Source organism: Fistularia commersonii, chromosome 12 (assembly GCF_037954325.1).
Source record: "Fistularia commersonii isolate RoL2024-O1a breed Wild chromosome 12, RoL_Fcom_v1.0, whole genome shotgun sequence".
Lineage (NCBI taxonomy): Eukaryota > Metazoa > Chordata > Actinopteri > Syngnathiformes > Fistulariidae > Fistularia > Fistularia commersonii.
This window is the reverse complement of record NC_141295.1, coordinates 10,369,129-10,395,885: the sequence shown is the minus strand read 5'-3', so window position 1 is coordinate 10,395,885 and position 26,757 is coordinate 10,369,129. Positions and strand designations below refer to the sequence as shown.

General features: G+C 42.2%; 1 protein-coding gene across 1 annotated transcript in view; it reads right to left on the bottom strand.

The window, feature by feature from the left end:
- ptprdb (protein tyrosine phosphatase receptor type Db) overlaps positions 1 to 26,757 on the bottom strand; it is a 159,447-nt gene that overhangs the window by 59,272 nt on the left and 73,418 nt on the right. Inside the window, exon 6 of the mRNA XM_086156972.1 lies at positions 762 to 911. Within this exon, the coding sequence (XP_086013098.1) occupies positions 762 to 846 (85 nt within the window). The 5' untranslated portion in view covers positions 847 to 911. The remainder of the gene's footprint in view (positions 1 to 761; positions 912 to 26,757) is intronic.

Sequence of the window (26,757 nt, the reverse complement as noted above, 5' to 3'; positions counted from 1 at the left end):
TATCTATCTATCTATCTATCTATCTATCTATCTATCTATCTATCTATCTATCTATCTATCTATCTATCTATCTATCTATCTATCTATCTATCTATATGAGAATGTGTGAGTGTGTGCGTCTGTGTTACAGTGTGTGTGTGAGTGTGTGTATACGTATGTGCGTGTATGGGTGCGCCTGTGCGTGACGTTAAGTTCCTCCACATGATTAATGGGAGATAACTTAATTATTCCCGGCCCACTTATCTATCTTCCAATACGAATTTATTGATGTGAAAAAAAAGATCCCAATACACAGCGATGAAATCACTTAATGAAAATTATGCATTTGAAGAACGCCAAGATGTAAGACATTTTCTTAATGCTCTATGTAGATTATCAGATTTGAGGTTAATATTTAAATCATATACAGGGTATTAACTGGGTGACGCCATTTTTCATGTCAACACCGCACCCTGACGGAGTAGAATTGATTTGTTGTTAGTGCTCATTACTAAATATACCAGCTCGTGGAGCCGATGCACACATTGAAGTTTTATGTGTAGCCATGATGGATTGATTGCGGCATATGTGGTGTGTCAGTTACAGCCATATAAAACCAGAACCTGTCCAACAGTACACACACATAGACACAGAGAGTAACTTGCAAAAATGGATATCCGATCATTAACTATCTATGCATGTATTATGTGTGTAAATATTTTACACCTACGATTTACAAGCTGTGTTTGTGTTTTTATGTGACTTGTGTAAAAAGCACTCACAGTCGGCATCGACGAGGAAGAGGAGGCTGAGGAGGAACAGGCCCGGACAGGCAGAGTGCATCATGGGATATGTCAACACATACATGCTGTATCCACCGTGAGCTCACTGCCTCACTGTACAAGACGACGACAGAGAGAATTCCTCACGACCTTAGGAGAGAGAGGAAGAGAAATGAAAGAAACATGAAATTCAGTCTTTACAACATTACAGTCAGATGTAAGAGTGTTAGGAACCGTATATGGCATGTTAAGACAAACACCCACGCGACACACACACACACACACACACACACACACACACACACACACACACACACACACACACACACACGCACGCACACACACGCACACTTGACATGTGTGAGTTCCCTCTAGGCCTCACACTCCAGTTATGCAGCTGCCGCTCCTCTTCTCGCTTCATTAGGACCATGCACTCATTGCCGGAGGTGTTGTGGTGTGTGTATGTCTGTGCGTGCGTGAGAGATTGCACAGAGTAACTGATGAATTTTTTTTAATAGTGAACATTTAGCAGAAAAACATAAGTTGACTTGAAAAAGTTTTTTTTTTTTCATTATGGGAATATCAATGATGATCTTTTTTTAATGCTGGACTGACAATGATGGAGTGATAAATGATGGGGAGATCAGAGAGGAAGGGGACTCACTGGTCTTAACTGGAAGTGTTAATAAAAGTACAACATAATGTCTCCTTTTTTTAATCCTAATCCATCTTTCTTCCACATTTCCCTCCCTCATGTCCACCTGTCTCTCTTCCATCTGCAGCACCTCCAGAAGAGACAGGTGACAGTCTCTGCAATCACATTATACAATGAGATGTGACGGATCACAGTGACAGTGCGGAGCGAGAGTAATGCGGGAAGTGAGCGTGGAAGGACGGCGTTTAGAGCCGTGATTTGCGCCGTTGCTTGAATAAATGTGAAAGCCTTTGTCGTGATAATTTAATTTAATCTGCGTGAATGTTGCAAACTACCTGAACTGTCTACCTAGACTGTTGTCCTAGACGATGATGCATTCTTTGAAAATGGATGCTAATGAGACAGAACGGACTTGAAATAGAAGAAGTCACGGCCGGAGGACGACAAAGCCTCTGTTCGCCAGGGGGTGCGCATGTGGTTGAGGACTTTCGTTGGTAATTCCATTCCGACAGTGCATGTCTGTTTTCGCGTGATTTCGTAAAGTGTAATTTTTGCATGCCTGCATGTGTTACCGCAATGTGCATAAATAGGAGCAGCCATCCGTCCATTCATTCAAAAATCCATTCATTTGTGCTCTATATTCTTATCCTGCAGTCAGGGCCATGGAGGGCTAGAGCCCGTCCAGAATGTCACTGGGCAATTGGCTTCATCGATCGCCCTTCATCGATCATCGGGCCACATATAGAGACTTACAACCATTCACTCATTCACACTACATTTCAAGATATTCAGCCATTCATTCTCCCATTCACATATTGTTAAGAGACATACAACCATTCGTTTACACTTCATATAGAGACATACAACTATTCATTCATTCACACACCATTTCAAGAAATACAACCATTCACATGCTATATGGAGACAACCAACCATTCGCTCTGTCATTCACATGTCAAATAGAGATGTAAACCCATTCATTCATTTACTATATAGAGACATACAACCATTCATTCATTAGCATGCCATTTCAAGGCATACAACCATTCGTAGAGAAGAAAACTGAATAGAACCAGGAATCTGGAGGCGGAATCACTGACCACCCTGCCTCCGTGCCGCCCAGCATTTACCATGTATTTCTAAAATTGGACAGTCACCATCGTCATCATCACCATCAGTAGCAGCAGGGTCAGCAGCAGCAGCGGGCTTAATTGCATCCCGGCAAAATAAGCCACGCGATTAAAGAGAAGACGAGTAGGTAGGGGTCGAAACGACGCTGGAACCCAGAGCGCTCAGCATCCCTGCAGACTAAAACCCATGCTGGATTTTCCACTTGGTTAGGTCTGAAACAATTGCAAGGGGATAACCTAAATCTCTCGCCGAAAAAAAATCATCTGTGCTATGATTTAGATCGCTGCAGTGGATATGGGAAAGCAGGTTACCTTCTGTACTGGTATTTTCTCAAGTCATCCGAGAAGAAATACAGGTACCTTGGAAACGTATGTCTATTATAGGGTAATACACATTAAATAGTGTAGTACCCTGCATTGAAAAAGAAGAAAAGTGTTTCTTCTGTGCTCTGAGTTTACTCATGTAATAAGGGTTGAGAGCAAGTCACTGATCATATTTTTTGAAACAAACAACTCCTCTTTAGCTGTCTCTTCTCATTTTGTTTCATTTTCTGTCCAAGACAACTCAGGGATACAAATTCATCAAAACAAATCTGGATCATCTGGAAATTTTAATTCAAGCCATTTCATGATACATAAAGCGAAGCACTGGGATTACTGCACTTGCATTATTACTGAATGGCGAAAAAGAAAGTAGAAAAAAAAAAATTCAAGGTTGGGATCGTTTTTCATTCGTAACAAATAAACCGACAGAAACTAAAACCCACGACAGCAAATGACATATTTATTATCAGCCTAAATCTGTCCATCACATAATCTCAGTGGAGGGTGCTCAGTCCACATCTGCAAAACAACAACCGTAAAGTATAACCTTCTTTTATGACAGATTGAGGCAAGATAGCCTTTGTGAAAGCCCGAATAATATTGACATATCCAGCATTATTCTCTTTCTCTTTTCTCTTTCTCTCTCTCTCTGTCTCATACAAACGTACATTCAAGCACACATGCCAGACAAGCGCTGCAGAAAACATAATCAATTGTATTCAGGAAGTATTCGATAAATACACTGGACTTAGGGTCTTAATGCTTCCTTCAGGAAACTACACTGCAATCAACTGTGTGTTAAAACACAATCTTGTGAATTTCATTATACAAGTTAATAATTCATTTGCTGACTGAATTGATTATACGTGCTGTGATTGGATCGGTGCATTACTGCTACAAAACCAGATATTTTTCTTCCTGAGTTGTTTATCCCTCACTGTGTGCTGGAGATGAGCAACCTGTCAGTGCCAGTATTTATTTGAGAGGTAGAGCGTATGATTTACAGCATTTAGAGACAAAAATATATTTTCCAGGTACGAAATTAAGAAACCGAAAAATCGGTAGAGTGCCAGAACAATCAGTTCAAGTGCCGCCGTTTGTTTGCATTAAAATTTTCAACAAATGCACTTTAATTAAGTCTTTTACAACTTATTCAATATGCCAAAACTATAAAATAAATTATTTAAAGTAATTTTGTTCAACGTTTGTGCTGCTTAAAATACATTTTGAATACTTTCATTCCTAATAGGGTTTTTAATGTAGATACCGATTGAAACCTTTTTTTTTGGGGGGGGGGGGGTATTGAAAGGTCAATCACTGGAAAGATAAATGAAAAGCAGCAGATTTGGCGTGTGTGTGTGTGTATGTGTATGTATGTATGTGTGTGTGTGTGTGTGAGTATGTGTGTGTGTTTGCATGTGTAGGTGGCTACTAATTACCACAACGGATTCAATGTCATTTGAATAGCCTGTATTATTTAGCATCACTTCACAGCGTGTCACATTCATTAAAGCGATAAGATAACACGCAGGATGAGACAAATGAACTCGGACAGGAAGATGAAAAAGTGAAGATGGCACAGTACGGCCGACAGAACCGAGAAACTGACACGGAGACACAAGGGATGGAAAAAAGATAAAAAGGAAAATATCCCGAGCCATACACAAACACATAATAAGGTAGCGGCCAGGTTGTAATCTTGGTAGCTGTCATTGCTGGGGGCCTAACAGAATGCCCCCCCCCCGCCCCCCTCGGCCTCTGCGTGCCTGATCCTCTGCTACTGTCCAAAAAAAAATTAAGCCCCGTCACTCAATTATATACCAGTTTTGTAGCGTTAGGTGATGCTTATCTCTGAGAAGGCTTCTGATAGAATGCTGTGTGTACAAGATTAAGTTTGTTTTTTTTCCCAACATGACAGATAAAAGGATGCACAATGCAGAGAATGGGGTAGAAATGAAGGGGTGGTGTGTGTATAAGAGAGGAAAGTTCATTTGTTCATCATCTAAACCGCTTTTCCTGCAGTCAGGGTCGCGTTGAGGCTGAAGCCTATCCCAGCTAGCACTGGGTGAGAGGCGGGGTTCATCCTTGAGCGGTTGCCAGCCAATATAGAGACGTGCAATCATTCACTCTTTTATTAATAAACATAAAGAGAAAAATAAGTATCTGCTCTCTCATTCACACATCTTGGCAATTTATGATCTCCGATGAACCCACTGCATGTTTTTAGATTGTGGGAGGAAACCTGAGCAGACACAGCGAGAAAAGGCACACACTGCTGATGGAATCTAACCATGGACCTACTGGCCCTGAGGAACACTTATTACACTCAATTTGGCTGTCACGTATACATATATTATCAAAAGAGTAAAGCCCAGTCAATCATAGATTACTTTCATAATACCCAGCTTTTCACTGGTTTAACAATTGTATCCATTTTTTAAATTCACTTGGAGGGTAATTTTAGACAATGCCGTTAGGTTATGTGGTGAATATATCATTTGCAGGGGTTAAGCTCAAGTAAGATGCGGAATGGAGCTGCATAAATGAGGAAAAAGAAATTAGGCTTCGAATGAAATCCAAGAATATCAAGACAAACGAGGGAGAAAATGAGGGGGACGGGACTGGACTGCAGAGGTTAAAAAAGACAAAAGACAGATCGGGAAAAGTGTAGCCAGAGGCAAACTGTCCGCTCTGGAAAAGAACACAGTATCATAATTTGATTTTATATTCCCAAAGCTGAGGCTTCAAATGCAATTAGACAATTTAATTAACTTATTCTATTTACCACGTGAAACAGTGGCAGACCGACAGAAATGTCAATAGGCTGGCATTTGTACATATTGCGTCATTGTGCGGAACTGTAAACCACAGAAACAACAAATGTAACTGATCCATGACTTTTAATACAAAGACTTTTGGATTAAACCGGCTGTTTCAGTCAACATGCAGGACCGCAGACTTTTACAGAGCGATGATTCTGAGCAGGGTCTTGATCAATAAAACAGCGAGATCAAATGCGTCTTCAGATTTGAACAAAGAGAGAAAGACGCGGTCATCATGAGCTGTCAGCAAATGTGCAGTAAAGGTTGATGAAGTAATGTTGAGAGTCGAGAGTCAGCAAATGTGAGCACTGAAATAGATCGGACATCTGGGCAGCGCAACAGGACAGCTGTAGCGAATCCAAAGCAAAAAAATCGGAACTCCTCCACTGACCACAGAACCTTCATGATATGTCTCTATTTTTACACAGAAACTACACAGTTGTGCAAAACAAGCACTTGAAAGTTGAGACACAATCGCAATGAGTCCTTCAATGTGTCCGAGGAAATATAAGCGCTTCGTTGTCGTATTTATCATATATTCAAATTAACATTTCAAAGGAATTTATTTCAACGATTTGGCGTTCATAAACCGGAAAATGTACTTTTTGCATTAATGTCGCATGCAAAAAAATACAATGTCACAATGAGGATGTACACAGCAGTAGTGTGCTTGGATGACAGTGTTCATTCGTTCATTTTCATCCAATATCTATAACACTTACGGCATTCGGGGTCACAGGCCTGCTGGACCCTGGTCCCAGCTGTCACTGGGTGATAGGCAGGGTTCAGCCTGGAGCAGTATCTGTGCCACATATAGAGACAAACAACCATTCACTCTCTCATTCACACATTTGGACAATTTGGGGTCTGCGATGAACCAACCGCATTGTTTTGGACTGTGAGACAAAACCTACCCAGACACAGGGAGAATATGCAAACTACACACACAAACCACTGACCTTCTTGCTATGAGGTGGGGGCTAACCACTGTGCCACCATGCTAGCCCACATGTAGGCTACCAACTAAAGTACAAAATATATTTCATGGTTATATTTTGAAAGACGGGAGTAGTGTCCTCCAGTCTTTATTATATGGTAGCGTGCAGCTGGTTTAGGGCGAAATAACAAGCATCCCCTACTTTTGCTGTTGTGAAAAGACCGGTGAGCACTGCGCTCATGGGACGACAGCTCCTTCCACACCTGTTTCAATTAAACCTGAAGAGCATAGAGTTGTTTTTTAAAATGAAGAAAAAAAAGCCCCACCAAAAAACAAAACATAAGCCTGTCCAACACTCACCTAACCTTAACTGATTAGGCTGCGCGTCTGAGTTAAATGTCACAGCGGGCCTGATTGGACTTCAAAACAAGCTTTAACTAGCCAGCTTCCTGGTGCGTCTCTCTTTAGTTAGCTTCCAGCAATGCTATCTCGTGAGGAGTAACAGTGACTGTGTGTTGATGAGTCTTTCGTGCGGCTGGAAGTTAACAAATGCTGCTGAGGAAATGTCAGTCATACTAGAGACACTAAGGAGTAGCGCTGATAGCAACAAATATTTCCAATTTGGAAAAACTACATGACTTGGGAAGAAAGGGTATAGTTTACTGCTACCACTAATGTTTTTGCATGCCGTGGGTCCGGTATTGCTCAACAGGGTTGTTGCTGTGCATAAAGCTTTTGTGTCCTAAAGGTTAATCCGCAAATGTTGTAGGTTGCAGGGGTTTTACATTGATTCTCTTGGCGAAGATTCAGCTCCATACAAGGGAATTTAGAGAACTATGTCTTGCAAGAGGTTGAGTGGTTGCACCAGCAGGGCTTCTAGGTGTCCAAGGTGGATGACAGAGGTAGCGAATTTCACGACATCTGAGCTAACGCGCAATTGGCGACTGTATGGTCCATCGGTGACATGCCTGAGTTTGTTTTTTTGCCAATCTCTGGCTTGAGGTGGGCATTTTTGGCGATGGCGATGCCCAAGGTAGATGAAGGAGGTAGCAAATTCCACAACATCTGAGCTAACATACAGAGGGGAAGGATCCGGTCTATTGCCGACACACACAGGTCTTCTGCCAGTTTACCTGGAGGCCAAGCCTTGCTGCTTCCATATGGTAAGTGCTGACTACACTGCTGAGGTGTGAGCTGAACAGGATCGGTCGCAGTATATTAAAAACTATAATCTTAGTGGCTGTGTTGGACAAGTTGTTGAGTAGCTTTTTAAATTAATACTCGATGCATGGATAGTACCAAAGGAATACCGTTAGCAAAGCAATAAAAAAGCCGTGAGTGTTACACGTAGGTGTTGATGACTGCTGAGAATGCACCCACATTCACTCACAGCACATAATGATTATCACTGGCCGGCCGTCTCCATCGTTCTATGCAAACAGACTCCAAAAGTAACCCCGGGCTTTGTTTTCGAGAGAAAAACTAATCTTTTAAGACACATAACATGTCACTCACCGTGGAGCTGTCGGACGATGTCACACTGTGACAGAGATTTTAATTGCCACTGCATAAATTGGCTAACCTACTTTTCATGGATGTAGCAGACTCTTAAACTCACCTGATAGTTTTTAGGGACACTATAAGGGACTGATTCTCGAGACCGGCGCCGTTCCTCAGAGAGAATTCAAATAATAGGTGGTAATGTCATCAGTGTGAAAGAGCTGTTGAATAATATTCAGGACAATTTTGGAGACTTCCATCTATTGTACCATCTATTTTGTAATCTTGTACAACAATTAGAGTTGACCCAAATCTGGAGTCTTTGTCTGACATGCACTTCAGTGGAGTACCAGGGTATACTGCAAATTTGGTACTTGGAGTGGGTCTTGCGCAGAGAGTGGGCCGTCTGGTCGGGTTACGTCAAAAGCTGGTTGCTTTATTTTATTTTATTTTATTTGGTGAAGGCTTAACCAAATCTGCCATCATTTAATCACACAAGCTAAATCCACCTGATAATTCCTGTGCAACTACCTTTTGCACGATAACTACCGCACTTCTGTGCTTGTCACCTTTTAATTATCTTAAGCCATTCTTATTGCAAAAAAAAAATAGGTCTACACATCTTTCAGGCCTCAGATTCTTTTTAAAAATGAAAATTCATCAGATCTGTTGAAGAGCAACCCAAGATGAAAATGTTTTGTCAATATACCGTTCATTTATGAATGTTAATTTTCTAAGCTACAAATACATATTGTTTGAGAAATTGTGATGCTTAGTGAAATGTCAAATGCCAAGACAGTATCCTCTTTGCAATTTGTTCAAAAAGACTTAAGCTATTAAATAACTTTGGAGCACTTACTGAACTTGCAGGACTTAACTTGGACCAAAGTAAAATATGTATAATTTTTGCATAATAAATGTTTGTAATCTTGCTGGCATTTTGAAGTGTAGTAAAATGCATTATTGTTTGTTGCCACTGGCTTCAGATATAATACGATGGTGGGTGTATAATAACTGAGGTGCAATTCTGAGTAAATATACTCAGTAAATAAAATAAATATATTTATCTTGCACACTGGTCGACAAAGAATAATGAAAGGGTAGTTTTGCTTGGAGATTAAGCCCCTAAAACTTGAAGAAGTCATTTGAGCTAGTTTTCAACACAGTGGCAGACATAAGAAATCAATAAGACAAACTGAGGGGAGAAGAAGGGGAAAGGTGATTGATTGAAATGAGGATTTAGGCTGTCTGGCAGCACTTATCACTTCCTCTAGTACTCAAATATTGTATCTTTTCCCGCCCCCCTGCTACACCCCCCACCCCCAAGCACTCCGACTCGATGCCTTTTACCCTTGCCTCCCGGGACCCGATGCTGAAGATCTAAATTTACGATGATAAAGACAAACAATTATATTCATTCACTGTAGTAGCCGTGAAAATTATTACCTCATTTCCATATTGGACATAGCAGATACATCCCCAATAATCCATCCCATCAGCTTCGCAGGCCAACCGTTGACTGATGCTTTGCAGCAGGCAATCTGAATGCATCAATAGCCATCAAGAGCGCTGAGCCACAGCACCCACATATTCTGATGGTCTGTCAAGTAGAAGTCCATCCCTCTACTACCTTCCCACTTGCACCATTTATTTTACCTCTCCATCTGACACCTCCATGTCCTTAATGTCTCTATTAACAGGGCAGAGTTTCATCAGTATTTAGCCACAAGGTAGTTCAAATTTTCCCATTCTGATGATAAATTGCTCCAAATACCAAAGCTGAAGTGCGGTCTGCAAAGATGTGCGAGTGTGCACGGAGCAGAGTGCTGAATGTGGCCAATCGAAGGGTTAAGCCAGCTGTGACTAACAGGCCCACGCTGCGCTGGCCGTTTATTGGACCATCTTTGGCAGCCGTCCATGATACGGAGAGAGGAAGAGGAGGAGAGAGAGGGAGATATTGAATGGAACATCAGTGAACTCGAGTGGATTAGCAGGACGTGGGGAGATGACAATTTGTAATTACCTATTCACCCGGCCTTTATTGGAAACCTCAGTGAAGACTAATTGAGTTGTGCGTTACTAAGAGGGTTTTTAGAACTAACGAGGACGGGAGCAAGAAGGTTAAAAAAACGGGTGTCTGAATGTTGCTGTAAGGTGGAATTACAGAGCAGCGAAACGGAAGAAGAGCGAAGTAATGTAGTCATGGTTTGAATTTTCAAGGTACCCACTTGGTAAGGAGTTCTAGGGGAGGTAATTTTTTTTTACCCCATTCTAATACCCAGAACCGATGAGCCACACATTGTTACGGTAAAATTATTTTACCTTTTAATTCTGCATTAAACCAATCCAGAAGGAGAAGAAGTTGTATCATTGTAGAGCTCCCAGGGACCAACAGATGTATTGTCAGTGCTGTGGCCACAGATTTTAACCCAAAGTGCATGTTTTTGATGTTGGGTGGGTAGGGGCATAGCCCCCGGAGGATCACCCAAAAATGCAAATTGCTCGTAGAATGCCTTGGGTTCATGCAGCTTTGACTTGTTTCACAGTGTGTGATTGCCGGTGGGCTGTTTTACCCTCCTGCTGTTTGCACAGTCATGAAACTGGTACAATAAAACCACTACGCTGCCAAATTCTGACTTCTCAAAAATAAGTTTTTTTAATTGTCTGCTACAGTGTGGTTTCTCTCTCTCTCTTTCTCTCTTGCGCACACACCAACATCCACACACACACACACACACACACACACACACACACAACTAAGGGGCCAATGTACAGTATTATCCATACGTGTATACACATACACACACATACAGTATACAGTGTACAGTATACCCTCTCACTCTCTCTGACTCACACACACTTGAAGAAAAATCATAATTACAGGGGTCTATGCAGTCTATAAACACACACACAAACATTTTTATGTTTGTGTATGTATACATGTAACGGGTATATATATACGTATACACATACAAAGATGGTCTCTCTCGCTCACTCACACACACATACACGCACACACACACCTCAAGAAAAAAAAAAAACATCTTGTAAAGGGCCTTCAGTACAGTCATGTGATCCTCCCACCTCCCCTCTCTACCGCTTTATAGCCTTGACTTGTTACTTTGACACTTTATAGTTTTATTCGTATTTCTTATTCGGTTATACAATTCTGTTTATACAATTTCCTACTATTATTTATTATTGTCATGTTTGACTTGAAACTCTGGCACAACAATTTCCTTCGGGATAAATAAAGTTGTTCTTATTCTTATTCTTGATATAAATATATGTATGTATGTATATGTATAATACATGTGCAAACATACACACACATATACAGTATGTATATATATATACAGTATATATACATCTATATATCTTGCCTGTAGAAGCATACAGTGCAGACTCTGCTGGAGGGAAGTGGCACATCAGAGGCAGTCACCTCTGTAATGTGTTTTATTACATGGCTGGATGGAGATAAGGATGGATCCGTGGATGGATGAGCCTGCAGTATGGTAACCGTGCGACTGCTGAGCTCCTCTGACATGCTACACATACGACTGCAGGCTAGCGAGCACAGCCGCACACCGATCTGCCGAGGTGACCTCCACAAGCAGGTGGACTCCAGCGGTAGTATTTTACGGGCCTTGGGCGTCTCCCACGTCAAATGAAATATGAATTTCTTCCAGTTCCGAAGCAAGCTGAGTCCCGGATAACTCTTATCATTTATTGACATTACAATGGTTATTTCCATTACAATAACTTTCTTCACCTTCTCCTCTACCGGCTGTGCAAAGTGCACGGTTTGCACATGCTTCATTCACCTTTCCTTGCAACATGCATAAAGCCATTAAAGAAAAAAAAATATAAGCCACAAAAATAGTGCAATGGTGCTGTGAGTCAAAGTCGGAGGAGATGGCACATCCACTGAACCTGTGAGACATTCAGCATTGAAAAGTTAACTGTATTTTATCTTGTAGGCCTGAACTGATGGAATTTAAATACGTGTGTGCGCGTGTGTTCGAGAGTGAGAGCGGCAGTGAGAGACAATAGGAAGCCCTACTCGTTCCGTTCCCACCTCAAGGTTCTTCCAGACTGCTGAAGCCACATTCAAGTGATGCTTCATGTTATTCTGTCCACTGTGAGGAGAGAATTTAAAAAAAAAAAAAAAAAAAAGAATTGACAAATAAACTTGAAAAAAATGTCAGTTAACATCACAACAATGCCCACACACTCAAGGTCAAAGTGAAGGTGATGTAGAATTGAGTCCAAAAATACATTGCTTGATCAATCTTCTCCAATGTCATGTTACAATGACTGAAAGAAGGATGGGATTACATAACCTTTTTTTTTTCTTTTTCCCCCTCATTGATTTTGGCCAGCAGAGGAGTGGGAGTACATCGCTATGACTCAAAATAACATGCATAGGAATGCGCAGATGTGAACGATGTGGGCATGGCTATTTAAATAACTGTGACGATTCACGAGGCCCGAGATAGATACGATAATCAGCCACGATAGATCGGAAGTGAACACGCACCTGACATTAAATGATGTCATGCGGGGAAAAAAAAATGCAGTTTCTCCTCGCGTGTTCCACAAACGATTTTGATGCCGCTCACGATGTTACGTAGACCCGCACGTCATTTCCGCTGGAAAATGCTAGCATGAAACCGCGGTTTTCCAGAACACGGGTCCCGAGGAGATAGGATCAAACATTCCATCGGTCATTACCGTCTAATAGAGTTGCTGTTTCACAGTTTACGAGGATGAAGACCGACAAATGGAAATGAAGAGAACGGAGTGCGTGGAGGATGGAGAAGCACTCATCCCTATGATTTAAATAGAGGGGAGATAGTTAGCGAAAGAAAAACCCACATACCCTCTGGCTCAATAATTAAGTTAGGGGGCGATAAATATGTAATGGGGGCTTTTTCCACGAAACACTGCCATGTCTCCATCGGGGAGATGGGGCCGCGGGGAGACAGGCCCGGGAAGAGCGACTAAGTACACTGCCCATTAAAAATGGATGCGAGGAACACCGGCCCTGACTGGCCCCCGTCAACTAACCACCCAGAATGTTGTGATGGGAGTTGCCTTGGTTACAGGGTTCCCAAATGGTCCTTGGTTGTCAGGGTGAATCAAATCAGACTTACGAGCACAAGAACTAGCGCCTCCGCCCTTCTTAGAGCTTTCTTGCTTGCTTGCCACCGCTGCTGGGGGCACCGGAACGCGATGATGTCACCGAGATAAATAAAAGTTTAGATCCCACAGCTTGGGAGTGTTTTTAGGACGTGCGTATTTGTACGTGTCCAGATGGAAAGAAAGAGCGCGAAGCAAAGTGACGGAGGGACTGACACCGCTTCCCGAACGTCCTCTCAAAGTTCTTCGCAAAGACGTTTAATGGTTTTATATAACATAAAATGGCAAGTGCAGTGATCTTATTGCTCTCTGAGTGCAAACCCTGACTTGCACGCTCCTTGCACTACAGCAGTGTAAGTTTAAGAGTATAATAACATTATATAGCAATTACGCCTGGATTAATGTCAGAGCGGTACTTTTGATACACAAGCTGGTTTAAGTGAGCCTTGTAACATACAAACTTTTTTCCTTACACACTTTTATCAATATGTGTTCATTGCAATTATAGCCATCGTATAAGTGTATTTCGGTGAAAGCGACAATATTTCCCGCAGGTATTGCGTCCGGCAGCAATATAAAGAAATACAAGCCCCTCGTATTTATCAAATATAGTTTGTGGTGTGTGAAACGAGTGCAAGGTGCAGAAAACCAGCAAAGCCTCACACACACACAGACACACACAAGCACATGCACACGTGTTTTCCTCCGTCTATGTGTGTGTGCATGTGTGTGTTTGATCTATAGGCCTCAGAGGAGAGAAACCCTGTATAGCGCTGTATAGGTTATAATGGCTAGTGACAGAGATGCAGGCATTTTTTTTTATTGTGGAAAAGAGTGGGGGCAGAGCAAGAGAATGCTGAGGTGGAGGTGTTGTTGGAACTGGAGATGGTTAATATGTGAATTCCTCTCCCTTTGTTTTGCAGACACGAGTACAAACGCTGATTTTACACACGCCGTGCGTACAAACATGTTGCACACCTATGTTTTAGTTGGTCGCGTAGGAAAAAATATTGCATGCTTTCAATGGTCCATAATCACCGCTCACATAGGATTTCCTGAATAAACACAGGCCAGTCTTTGCTCTTCAATTATTTTTTTCCTTTTCCGTGTATTAGAGCTGTGTCTCGACCCACTTACATAACAACAATGTTTTTGTACTGTTTCAATATGCTTTCAGGGCTTGTCATTCCGTGGAAACGGCACAAGAGGTAAATTACGGTCTACTTTGTACTGACTCCAATTCCACCTCTGTGGTTCTGCTATTAAGCATCTGCACAGCTTTATATTGATCATGAGATTCTGTTGGATTGAAGGCCGAGTCGGATTTTCCTGGCTTGGCTTCCGCATAGTTAAGATTCTACTTAACAAAAGAGCACAACTTATCTCCTATAATGATATTGCACCAAAACTGACCGATGTGAAATACCGTGTAACTTGGCCCTTTGCTTTTCACTCTAGACATGTAACCTCCGGGGTCAAAACGTATCCATTAATGGAATACATTTCCACTGCTATGTGGATTATACTCTGCTATTGTAAATGTAAGGGCATGCTTATCAGTAGTAAAAATACCGGTTGGCCTAAAACATCATCTGCTTAAATTGCGGCGAAGCCAGGCTCAACACGGGTAACTATTCGGTGATGTAACAGTTTGGTCTTCCTGTTCTCAGTAAAAAAGTTGGCTTTTTCCGCCCGTGTGAGACGGATAAAATCAGGACTGTTCTGTCCTTGAACGATGCGGCGGTTTCAAATTACAATTTCATTCGATCCCCGCTTGGTTATAGCAATATTTTCTATAGGTATGCCTCTGGGTGGCAAACATCTGAAAAGGTTCAGGTCTTTAATTTTGTTTAGCTCCTTCGAATTGCACAGGAAAAATTCATTCATTCAGTCATTCGTTCTCTATTCCGCTTATCCTGAAGTTGCAGGGGGGAGCTAAAGCTTATCGCAGCTATCATCGGGCGAAAGCTGTGGTTCACCCTGGACCGGACGCTAGTCGATCACAGGGCTACGAATAGAGACATACAAACATTCACCCTCTCATTCGCACGTCACATAGAGACACGAGCTGTTTGTTAATTCATTCACGTCATCTAGAGATAAGAAACCATTCACTCATTCACATGTTATATGACAACATACAACCATTTACTTCCTCATTCACATGTCTTCAATGTACCACGCGTGCCGACGCCACGTGGAAAAGCCCCCCGTTGGAATTGAACCGAGGACTTTTCAGCTGTTAGATAGAAGCGCTAACCTCTGTGCTGAAAGGCAATTCTTTTTTTTTTTTTTTAAAAATGAAAAGCCACATTTTCTTACAACATCAGAGAGGTTTTTGAAATAGATTTTTTTTTGTCCTCCTTGAGTAGAGCATGAAGGACGCAGGATGTTGTATCTGGCGGCAATTGTACAGTCCCTCATCATTCGTTCTGGGATGTGTAAAAAAAAAAAAATAACAAGGTTACTTTCCCAGTCTTTTTGATTGAGAAATGCTCACTAACCTCCCACATTCACATGCGCACACTTGCGATCGAGAGATGAATGAGAAGGAGAATGCTGTCTTTTAAAGTATGTCTTTATTTTTTTGTGACTCACCAATGTCCCTGATGGCGTTATCAATCATCGCACTGCGTTACTGTAGGACATTTAGGAGTCAGAGGTGCGGGAAAATACCTAAAAGCAAAACAAGCCCAGCACGAAAAACACCACATTCTCGACTATTTCCAAAGGATAATGCACAAGGAGGTCATTATTTCTTTTGTGGAGTTTTTCTTTTTTTTCTAGCACTTGCAAAATTGATTTTAGACATGGTGTAAGAAAAACAGCTTACGCATGGAGGTTGTATCAAATAATACTGAAGTGGTGAATCAGAGAATATATTGTGAGGCTCCGGCTGTACTTCAGAGTCATCGCATTTCAAATCACTATTAGATATGACAATCAGTGCGAAATCTATGTTGAGGGCAGCAATTATTCCGACGCGTTGCTGGAAGCCTGCATTTTTTGCACAGTCCTTTCCCACAAGGACATCAGTGGCATTCTGGCAAAAAAATCAGCAGCTGTTTGTGAACAGAGGAAATAAATAAATCTCCAAAGGTAAATCCTAGTTCTTCTTCAGTCCCCCCACAATAGAAGGGTTGATATTCACTGACTGAATGCTCTATCGTTATTTCATCCGACCATAAGTTTTTGCGATCTCGGTTTCTGTGTTCTTTTTCGGCTCTCGAGACACTTCCGTCGGGCTAAACTCAATAATTATCCTGTGTGAGAATTGAACAGTTGCGCACGGAAGATTCCCGAGGGTCGGTTCTGCAAACCAACTACCTTCCATGATTCTCAACTGTGCTCCTTTAAGAGAACTAAGACGGCCGTAAGGTAGGTTTTTTTTTTATCTTTTTATTATCGCTCCTTTGAAATGAAGAAGAGTCTTCCCCACCAATTTCTTTCCCGACATATAGTCGATGGAGGAATGAGAACTTTACAAAGCATATATAATGCAAAGGCTGTGAAAAGGTATTTCATTCAAAGGCTTTCCTTTGGAGAAAAATAATGTTTCCCATCGTCTCCCATCACAAAAGGAACTAATTCACCGTCCAACTTGACGCCGTCTTTGAGGCATCATCAGCAAGGAGACGCCGCCTCATACCGCATTAACAATAAAACACATGAAAAACTGCTCACATGTAACACAGGGACGCATAATGATCTAATCTGTCACTTCCTGAAAATCTGAATCGCCGATACATCAGCGCGTGAAGAGCAATCTGTCTTCGTATAACAGCGGGTCGTGGCGGTCTGCTGATGGATAGGATCCCTGGCCGGAGCTGAGTTGCCCTTGCCGGAGTTGTGAAAAAGAAGAAGGGAGAGGAGAGGGATGGGTGAAGGTGGCGTTCGCGAATGGGGACCTAAATGTTTTCCCAAACAGACTCATTTGTCATGGTTTGTCATGGCGGGACTGAAGGCGGTAAACAGGCTCGGTTTGTATCCCGAACGCCAAAGAATGTGATCGAAGGGTGTGTGTGTGTGTGTGCTTAATCTAACACATGCAACATGGCTGATGAACTTGAGCATAATTATCATGCTGATGGCTCACTCAGGAATACATTTAGCTAATAGAGAAGTGTTTTTTGTTCTGTGTGTGTGTGCGCGCATGTGGATATATGTATGTGTCTGGGGGGGTCATATGTGTGCAAGTTCCCATCTAGGCGTATGTTTTGTGGAATCCAAAGCATTTGACCCCAATCTGTGTCTCTACATTATTTATAGTCCGATGGCAGCTTCCCTTTGTTTGTTTTTCAAAGCTTGTCTAAGGAATGGAAGTGTGGGAATAAAGATCGAAGACTGGAAATGAAAATATGGAGGAGGACTCCTGAGGCGGCTTCCCTTTTTTTCTCTCCTCTTTCTGGATAAGAACAACATATTTCAATAAGTCATAATTTTATTTTTCTTCACCGACCTATTAAAGCTGAACCGCACATTACTATGGAATATTATTCACGGTTTTGTAATACAGATAATTTGGTGGTTTGTGAGATACAAAGAGAAAATAATCAGCAAATGACTGCCTAAAATGATGAAAGAAATCATGAAAATTAGTAAAAGATGACCTAAAGATTCTTTAATGTGATAAGCTACGTGTCATAAGCGGTAATAACTAGACTAAACCTTTTCCAAAGCGGCTTTTAATGGACACATGCATTATTCCATGAGTTTCCATTCACATTCCCACGGAACATTACTCATGCAGGTTTACACCCTCACCTTTAAACCTGGCCTGAACATCAATGCAATAAAATTATTCTAAACTTTAAATCCGAAGTCTTAAAATCAAACGGTGACATTAAACTCGCTTCTTTCTTACTTTCCCCTAAAAGCACAACCTGACACACACACACACACACACGCGCGCGCGCGCGCGCAGACACATTCACACAGAGTCCCATTCCCTATGCCTAGCTGCCAGGGCAACAGTGTGTATCCACGAGAGACATGCTGGGCCAAATCAATGGAAGCCAGTAGCCTTCCACAATGAGAGCCACCATTTCACTGGCCGCCATCCAGCGAGGCAGAGAAGCAGCTAAATAGTCTTTGAGGAGAGCAGAGCACTGCTAGGCTGCTTACAATGAGCACACGCCACAACAGGGAAACTATCAGGGCATTGCAGGGTGTGTGTTCAGCAGCCAATTTGTTGAGCAATATGCTGCTTGTGTGGTTATGTATATTTCTGGGCGTGCATAAGTTCGACAGTGCATTTGGAGCGAGCGAGCTTATCGTAAACTGCCCTGCTGCTCGTCTGTGTTTGAGTGATAGAGAGAGGAAGAGAGAGAGAGAGTGTTAGGTTGTGTCGGCCGATGCCAATAAGGCAGTTAGTTGTAAGTTAGTTGTTTAATTCCAAGTGGACATATGTAGTTTCTCAATTCTTTTGACAGATTGTTGACATTAATGTGGTCGAGCAGGAAACATTTGTTTCGCACACATATTACCTGACATCATCTCACTTTCTCTCTCTCTCTCTCTCTCTCTCTCTCTCTCTCTCTCTCTCTCTCTTTCTCGCCCACACACACACACACACACTGCTGGAATGGGAAACTGTTTTTTTTTTTTCTAATCGGCGAATTGGAAAATCTGCCAAAAATTTTCCGATTATGTTATAATGCCTCGTTTTAGTGCCTTTATCTTGGCTCTGACTCTGCCCTATTATGTCTGCCGTTCTTCCAAGAGAAACAACACAGACTTTTCCTAATGCGTTTCCCGATAGCATCGTCGCTCTGCCATTGAGGATGAGAGCGCTACGGCCTTCGGAAAGCTCCAAGTGGTGCCTGAATTTACGAGTCAAGTCAGATTTCATTTATATAGAGCGGAATCACAATGGCGGTTGTCGCACGACACTTTCCGTGTTAAATGATTTCCCGATATTCACACATGAGCAAAGAGTAGAAACTTTGGACAGATCCCAGCTAAACGTCAGCGGCCTTTTACCTCGAGCGGTCGAGGTAGAGAGCAAGCACGCGAGACGGAGATAGAGGGGAAGAATGAGGGTTGGGAAGGGGAGGCACAATCAAGAACGAATTAGCTGATATGATAAAATAATCAATATTCATAACAGAAAACAGAAGATCAGCACACACCCCATGGGATTGACTATCACGTATTGATGACAGAGCATAAGTGCAGACAGGACAAGGGAAGGCCTATGCGCTAACTATAAGCTTTCTCATCAAGAAACCCCCGGATCATGATTGGAGTAGAAATCTTGTCCTCTAAATCTCAGCATCTTATTATAAACCCTGGCATCACAGTAGTTACCAAAGTCATCTAAAGAATCACCAGTATAACAGGATTATGACAAACAGACAAACAGGTCATTCTTGAAAAAGAGATTGTTGTTCTCAGTTAGCTTCTCCCTCGTTTAAAAATAGCTAAATAATGAAATAGTTAATTATAGTAAAAAAGATTAGCTAAATTATTAGAAATATAAAAAACATATAAAAACTATAAAAAATAATAGTTAAATAAAAAAATGGATTAATTGCTCAGTAACACCTGCTTCACATCAGACAGCACTGGCTGACTCTTTCTGCTCCCGTGCATGTGCTTCCATATTTTACTACAAGAGGACAGGCAAGTATACGAATACAAATTTAGAAAGAACAAGTCTTACTCTTAGCAACAGATGATATTATGGCACAGTTAGAAAGATTTTGATGATGAAATAACAGATGTGTTCTGGGGGAATCCCAACCAAAGTCTGACTGTGGACCCCATTCATAATATACAAACAACTTCTGAGATTTACAATTTGAAATTTGGTAAAAACTTCTGAATTCTACGAATAAAATTCACTTATTTGATGAATTATCTCTTCTAGTTACATAAAATTCCAATATGATATTTCATATCGCTGAACATACTGCAAAGGTTTGCTTACAGCATTACAGCGATACAAGTAAACACACTCAAACTTGCACAACAATATACTGGATTTTCTGAAGGGACAATGAGCATTATGTCTTTCAAATGTGCAAAATAACATGTGCAGAAATTCAAGACAGCTGCATAAGATATTAGGGATGAGAAAATACGAATGGATCAATTTAGCACACACACTGCAATATGTTGCCGTCGAGTGTCTCGGAAATAATGAGTTTGATGGGAGCGCGCTAATAGGGCTAGCTATTATACACAGATTGCGTTTGACATCGGAAAAATAAACGGATACAAACATGTTGCTATTTTGCTATTATAGTAAAATAGGATGGCAAGCGGTGGCCCTTCCCGGCACAATAAGAAGGTTCCCGGTTTGATTTGACAGGGACTTTTTTTGTGTGGTGTTTGCATGTTCTCTCCCTGTCGGTGTGGGTTTCCTCCAACAGTCCAAAAAGTTGATTGGACACGTATGAACGAATAAGTGATCGGTTATACGCCTCGATATGTGGTCGTGTGATCAGTCCAGGGTGAACCCCGCTTTTAGCCCAATGACAGCTAGGATAGGTTCCTGTCCCCTCCACAACCTTGAGTGCAGGATAAGCGGTATAAAAAAAATGAATGAATGAATGAAAGTGATTGATCAATTAGCTTACAGTCAGTAGGAAATGAAACAGCCCAAGTTTTGATTGAATCAAATAAACTTACACTTGTTTTTCATATCAAATGCGTTGCTCGCCATGTTAACAATGGTTAACTTAAAACGATGACTGACAGCGGTGAACCGCCGGAGGCAAAATGATGCAACGTAAAGCGGAGGATAAAATATGGGTGGCTGGACGGATGAATGGGTGCACATCTGCTTCCTGAAACAAAGCTGTCGTCTGCAGAGTGTGCAGGAAAGCAACCTGGTAACACCGTCTACCTGATCTTGCACGTGACAGGCGCCGTGACAGGCACATTGTTGATATCACCTGCTGTTTTGACATGCTGACTTTTTTCTTTGCAGTGCTCTCCATCATAGGATTTTTGAATTACATCTTGTTTTTCTTGCTCTATCCCCATTCAGTCAACGTAATACTTTTTCTCCACCGATAAATTTGCAGCCATATCGCTAAAACAGCCCCCCCCAACAAAAAACAAAAAAAAAAAACGAAGAAATTAATGTATTTATGTATATGGTTTTGAGATGGCTATTTGGCAGAGTGGTGACTTCTGAATAAGGACTACTGGTACTTTTGATCTTCGGTTATTGAATTGCAATTTTTGTAAGTAGCTTTGGATAAAAGCGTCTGCTAAATGACTGTAATATAATGTAAAAAACATGCAAAATGCTTATCTGAATACGTCATTTGCCCAGTAATTCTCCTTTTACTTGCAACATACACAACAACCAGACATGCAAGAGCAAGCGCGCAATTTAATACCTTTCATTTTGTATCCCGGTAACTCTGACCCTCAGTGTCTTGGGTTTTGAACAGCAGCGCAGAGAGGTGGAGCTAATTTAGAGAGACTCATGGTGTTTTTACGAACCAAAATCGACACCTTAGTCAGAAGTTCAACATTGGTTTTTCGTGAATAAATGAACGCTGCACATTTTATTGACTTTCAAACGGCACGGCTCAGTGGATAGAGGGGCCATCTGGTAATTGGACGATGGCTGGTCTGATCTTCCAAATCCACTGAGGCTGTGCTGAAGTGTCCTTGAGCAATATAGCGAACTCTTAATTGCCTCTTTTGAGCTAGTTGGCACCTCACGTGGCAATCCTCGGCCATCTGGATGCAAGCGTGCGCGTGAACGGATGGACGAGACTCTAGTGAGAAGCACTTTGAGCGCTACTTTCGTAGGAAAACGCTTTTTAAGTTTGATTACATTTACACGTTCGAACCAAAACAGAGGCGAGGCCTCATCTGTAACTCAAGATGACAGACTTGTTATTTTCAATAATTGTATTAAATGAGCGGCTTATGAAAGGCACGGGGAGGCTGGCAGGTGGTCAGGTGTCTCCACTCAGGAGTCAGGTGATTTGGAGGATGCGAGGGAAAAATGATACCAATCTCCACACCGGGGATGTATTAAATGGCAGTTCAAATTTAATATTGAGAAACCTGCTAAGGCATTTCCTGTGTCTAAAGGCCATCCAGGAATGGAGTACATGGGATTTGCTGAGTAGGGGGTTCAGGATGGATTAGAGAGGAAAGGAAATGATAGTGTAGTGCACATTTACTGTACAAAGCAAATAATGGATAACAATATGATGGCCTTCCAGTGCGTAATGTTTTGCATTGTCACATCTTGCCATATTAGTGTTCTTATTACGCTGTAATTATTGCTTACTTGATTAGACCCGGTATGGTTCGCTCATAGAAATCAATAATGTGTTCCTTCCTTCTGTTCATATGTAATTGAGCGTAACGCCCCTGCCACATCTTCCACACCCTGAAGAATTCCCGTCGTCATTGTCAAATACAAATGAAGTAAATGCACAGAATCCATCAGATCTGACAGCACATGTCAGGAGCCCGTGGCATTCTGTCCCCTGACAATGATGCACGTCTGGAAAATTCCAAATCTTTGGTGCATGTAAACAGTTTAGGCATTTAAAACACACACACACACACACACACGTGCAAATACACAGAAAACCACTCACACGTTCACGGCTGCAAAGCCCAAGAGACACATCAGGACCCAAACACTGTAAACCTTTAAACCTCATCTTGGGTCTGTCTTTACTGTGATTGTTCCACACACAGTGAGAAAGAGAGCCCGTGCACAATCCAAACAGGCAAAAGCTGAGAAAGTCCGACCGCATGTATGTGCATACGCGCGCACGCACACACACACACACGCACACCATTTAATCCCATGAGCCACAGGGAGTCTGAGGGAAATGGGGAGGCAGAACATAATTCCTGAACATGAACAACAAGAAATGGGATTTGTGTTGGACTCTCGGTCCTCTAGAGGGAGGAAGAGGGGAAACAAACAACAAAAGGATGCTGGATAAATGAGACAAAAGGAAACACACGGCTCAACGGTCTTATCCTGATTCCATTGGCGAAAGCGAATAAAATAGACAATCAAAGTCATTAATTACAAATCTACGGACAAACAATCTCGATGGCTTATCCCAGACAGGCAGATTAATTAACCCCCCCAAAAAACTGCAGAAGGAGTTAATGTGGAGGAAAGACCTGCGCCGAGGAATCCGGTAGTTTCTCAGCGAGTCCGAGCCCGAAGCTCCGTGGCGTCGAGGATAGTGGAGGTAAAGTCTCCCCACAGAGGATTCAAAGAGAAAAAAAACGGCCCGTATTGCTGGTAATGGACTGGAAAACACCTCACTGTAGATGAAAGTATCCATCAAATATTCATTCAAATGTCTCCTCCACCACTGACTGATATACAACAATAGTCATTTCTATTCTGTTCACATGAAAAGCTTTTTTTTTTTCATTTATTGTTCTTAATGCCTGGAGGTGGGAAGCTCATTCCAAGAGAGTGAAAAAAAAAAAAAGAATCTGGCACAAGAACTGATACACTACACATTCTTCTCTCCTGGAGCGGCAAAAGTAGTTTAAAATACGGGGGAATTAGTAGGAGTCGTGAAATCAACACAGCAGAACTGACTGGGAAAATAGTGCCATCTGAAGAAATGTTTTCAAGAGAAAGCCCAAAGCGTAGCGCTGCCCACACCGTCCAACTGACAACTAACCTCTGGGAAATTTCCATGGCGGAAACCGCTAAGCGCGCGAACCCCTCGCCAAAAGCTGAGGAGGAGGAACAAAAAACAAAGATCCGGGCGACGTCTCATTCGCGTGAATGATGTTCGATACTCTGCGTCTTCAAAGTGCCATTTCGGGGGTGGGTGGGGGGGGGGTACATCAATAAGAACCCCATGACGTCCATTTCACAGTCACCATTCATGTTTTATTGCTATGTCAACGGGATAATGTTTAAAAAAAAATGGCTCGCGAGACAAATAATAGACAAATTTGACTGCGTGGCGGGGGGGCGGTGGGTCAACCAGAAGCCGCTACAGAAACAAAATGAAAAATAAAGAGTTTAATAAATGAGGGATTTGCTTTGCAGTGCACAAGGTTGGGTAACCCGGGCCAGCAAGGGTGGGAGAGCAGCAGCAAATATCAAGTTACGAGTAAATCCTCCAGCTGGGAGAGAGACATGATGTGGAAGTCCTGCAGCCACGCCGTTAACTCCAAATACTGATTAAACTGCATTGGACTGAGGAGGAGGAGGAGGCTTTGGGAAGAAGCTGCAAGGGGGGGGTCAGACAGAGGGGAAAAAAAGAGAATGCAAGAAAATAAGATGCTGTGGTTCCGTTGCCAGTTTGCTATGTAAAAGCCGTGCCGTCGGAGGGAAAAACCAAACCAAACAAAACAAAACAAAACAAAACAAAAACACGGCATGTGTAATGGGGGGAAGGGGGGGGTTGCTGACAAACACCATCGGAAGTTATCCGCGCATCTTGTCCCCACTTTTTTTTCTTGTTTCCTCATGACACAAATTCCGACAAATTCTCCCAGCCAACAAAACAAAGCATTTAGAGAACAGTAATAAATATGTAAATCTCATGCTATTGTGTCGCTATTATACCATGAGCGGAAGAAAAGGAGGAAAGTCAGGGGGAAAGAGAGCTGCCCGGGAGATGTTGGAGACAAGCACGTATGAAACAAAGTCTCGAGTTAAATTTTTAATATCGTGCCATATGCTCCTCTCCTCAGGTAAAAGCATGTTTTTATCTTATTTTATTAGGCATGAACGCCTGATAGATGGATGAAGGGGTGGGGACAGCAAAAACGTGTTATAACAAACTAATCAAGCGAGATGAGCGAAATGAAGGAGTCAAGCCCAAACTGAAAGAAAGAAAGATGAGTGAGGGGAGAAAGACCGGAGTCTGTCCCATTCCTCCCGAGCAAGTGAATTGATAGCAAAGCCGTGCAATTTCCACACCCTTGCTTGTCCACCTACTTCAATTCTCGCCGCTCCACATCCTTTCACATCCCAAAGAGGCAACACGGTGGGATCCTGGCTAATGGTTACGAAGGAGAGAGAGCCTTTCCTCTCTCACTGCTGATTTAAGCCCCTTTTAAAGGCCTTTATATTCATTCATTAACTAAACCGGAGAACCCGCTCAGGGTTGTGGGGTCGGGTCAAGGGGCTGAGGCCGATGCCCGGCTGTCATCGGAGCGAAAGGGCGGATTCAACCTGGACTGGACACCAGTGAGTTCCACGTATTGAGACGTATGACCATTCACTCTCTCATTCACACATCGTACAGAGACATGCAACAATTCACTCTCTCATTCACATGTTATATAGAGAAATGCAACAATTAGCTCTCTCTCCCATAAGTTATATCAGATATACAACCATTAACTCTTTCATTAACACGTTATATAGAGACACGCAACAATTCCCTGTCTCATCCAGACGTCATGTCGACATACAATTCACTCTTTCATTCATATGTAATATGGAGACATACAACCATTTACTCTCTCATTAATATGTCATTTAACATATCATTCACACGTCTCCTGTGAACCTCCTGCATGGTTTTGTACTGTGGGAGGAAATCTGAGAACTCGGGAGTGAAATATGCAAAACTCAACACGTTCCCTTTTGGAATCGAACCCGGGACCTTCCTTGCTGTGAGGCGGAAGTGCTGCCACCGCCCTATTCAATTCGTTTTATATTCGATAACTTTACAATTACTTTTGTGAATCAGCACCAAAGAATCCAGATATGTTCGCACGATAAGGCTTAAAAACCAGCTCCGCCGCGTCTGTGAGACGAAAAAAAGTTTTTCGCTTTTTTCGGAAAGAATTCCTTCTTTTTTCGTCCCGGTGCTTTTTTTTTTTTTTTTTTTACGCCACGAATATTTTCTTTATTGGCTGAGGTTGTTTTTGTTTGTAGCGAGGAACGCTGACCCACACAGCCAGACATCTTTAGATTGTGTTGACCCGAGTCTGTGGGAACCCAAGTCACAGTCACTATAATTACCAGCCTGACTCACAACATCCCTGACCTTAACGTCACCTCTCTTAACCTGACCCAACCCTTAGAGCAATGGGACAACATTGACGACACATATGCATACATGCACGCGTCCAGAGCGATACATTTGTACACGGCAAGATTTAGAAATGTGCTGACAAATGTGTAACACGCACACGCATACACACACACACACACACACATACACAGCTGGCTCTGCAGACACTGGCATCCATCACATCTAGTGAAACTTAATCGCTCTGAAAAGAGGAACAGCTGCAATGGAACACAAGTGTGCGTGCGCGCGCACACACACACACACACACACACACACACACACACACACACAGAAAGGGATTAGCTGGGGTGAGGTACTTGTGACAGACTGGCATATGACACTGCTCCTTCCACTGGGGAGGAGATGGCTATTGTCACAAAGCAGGTTGCTGCAAACTTGCTTGATGGACTCCAACATAGAAGTAGCTCCTCCTGCATTTGTCATGCTATCTGACTTGTATACCCATTACAATATTACTTTGA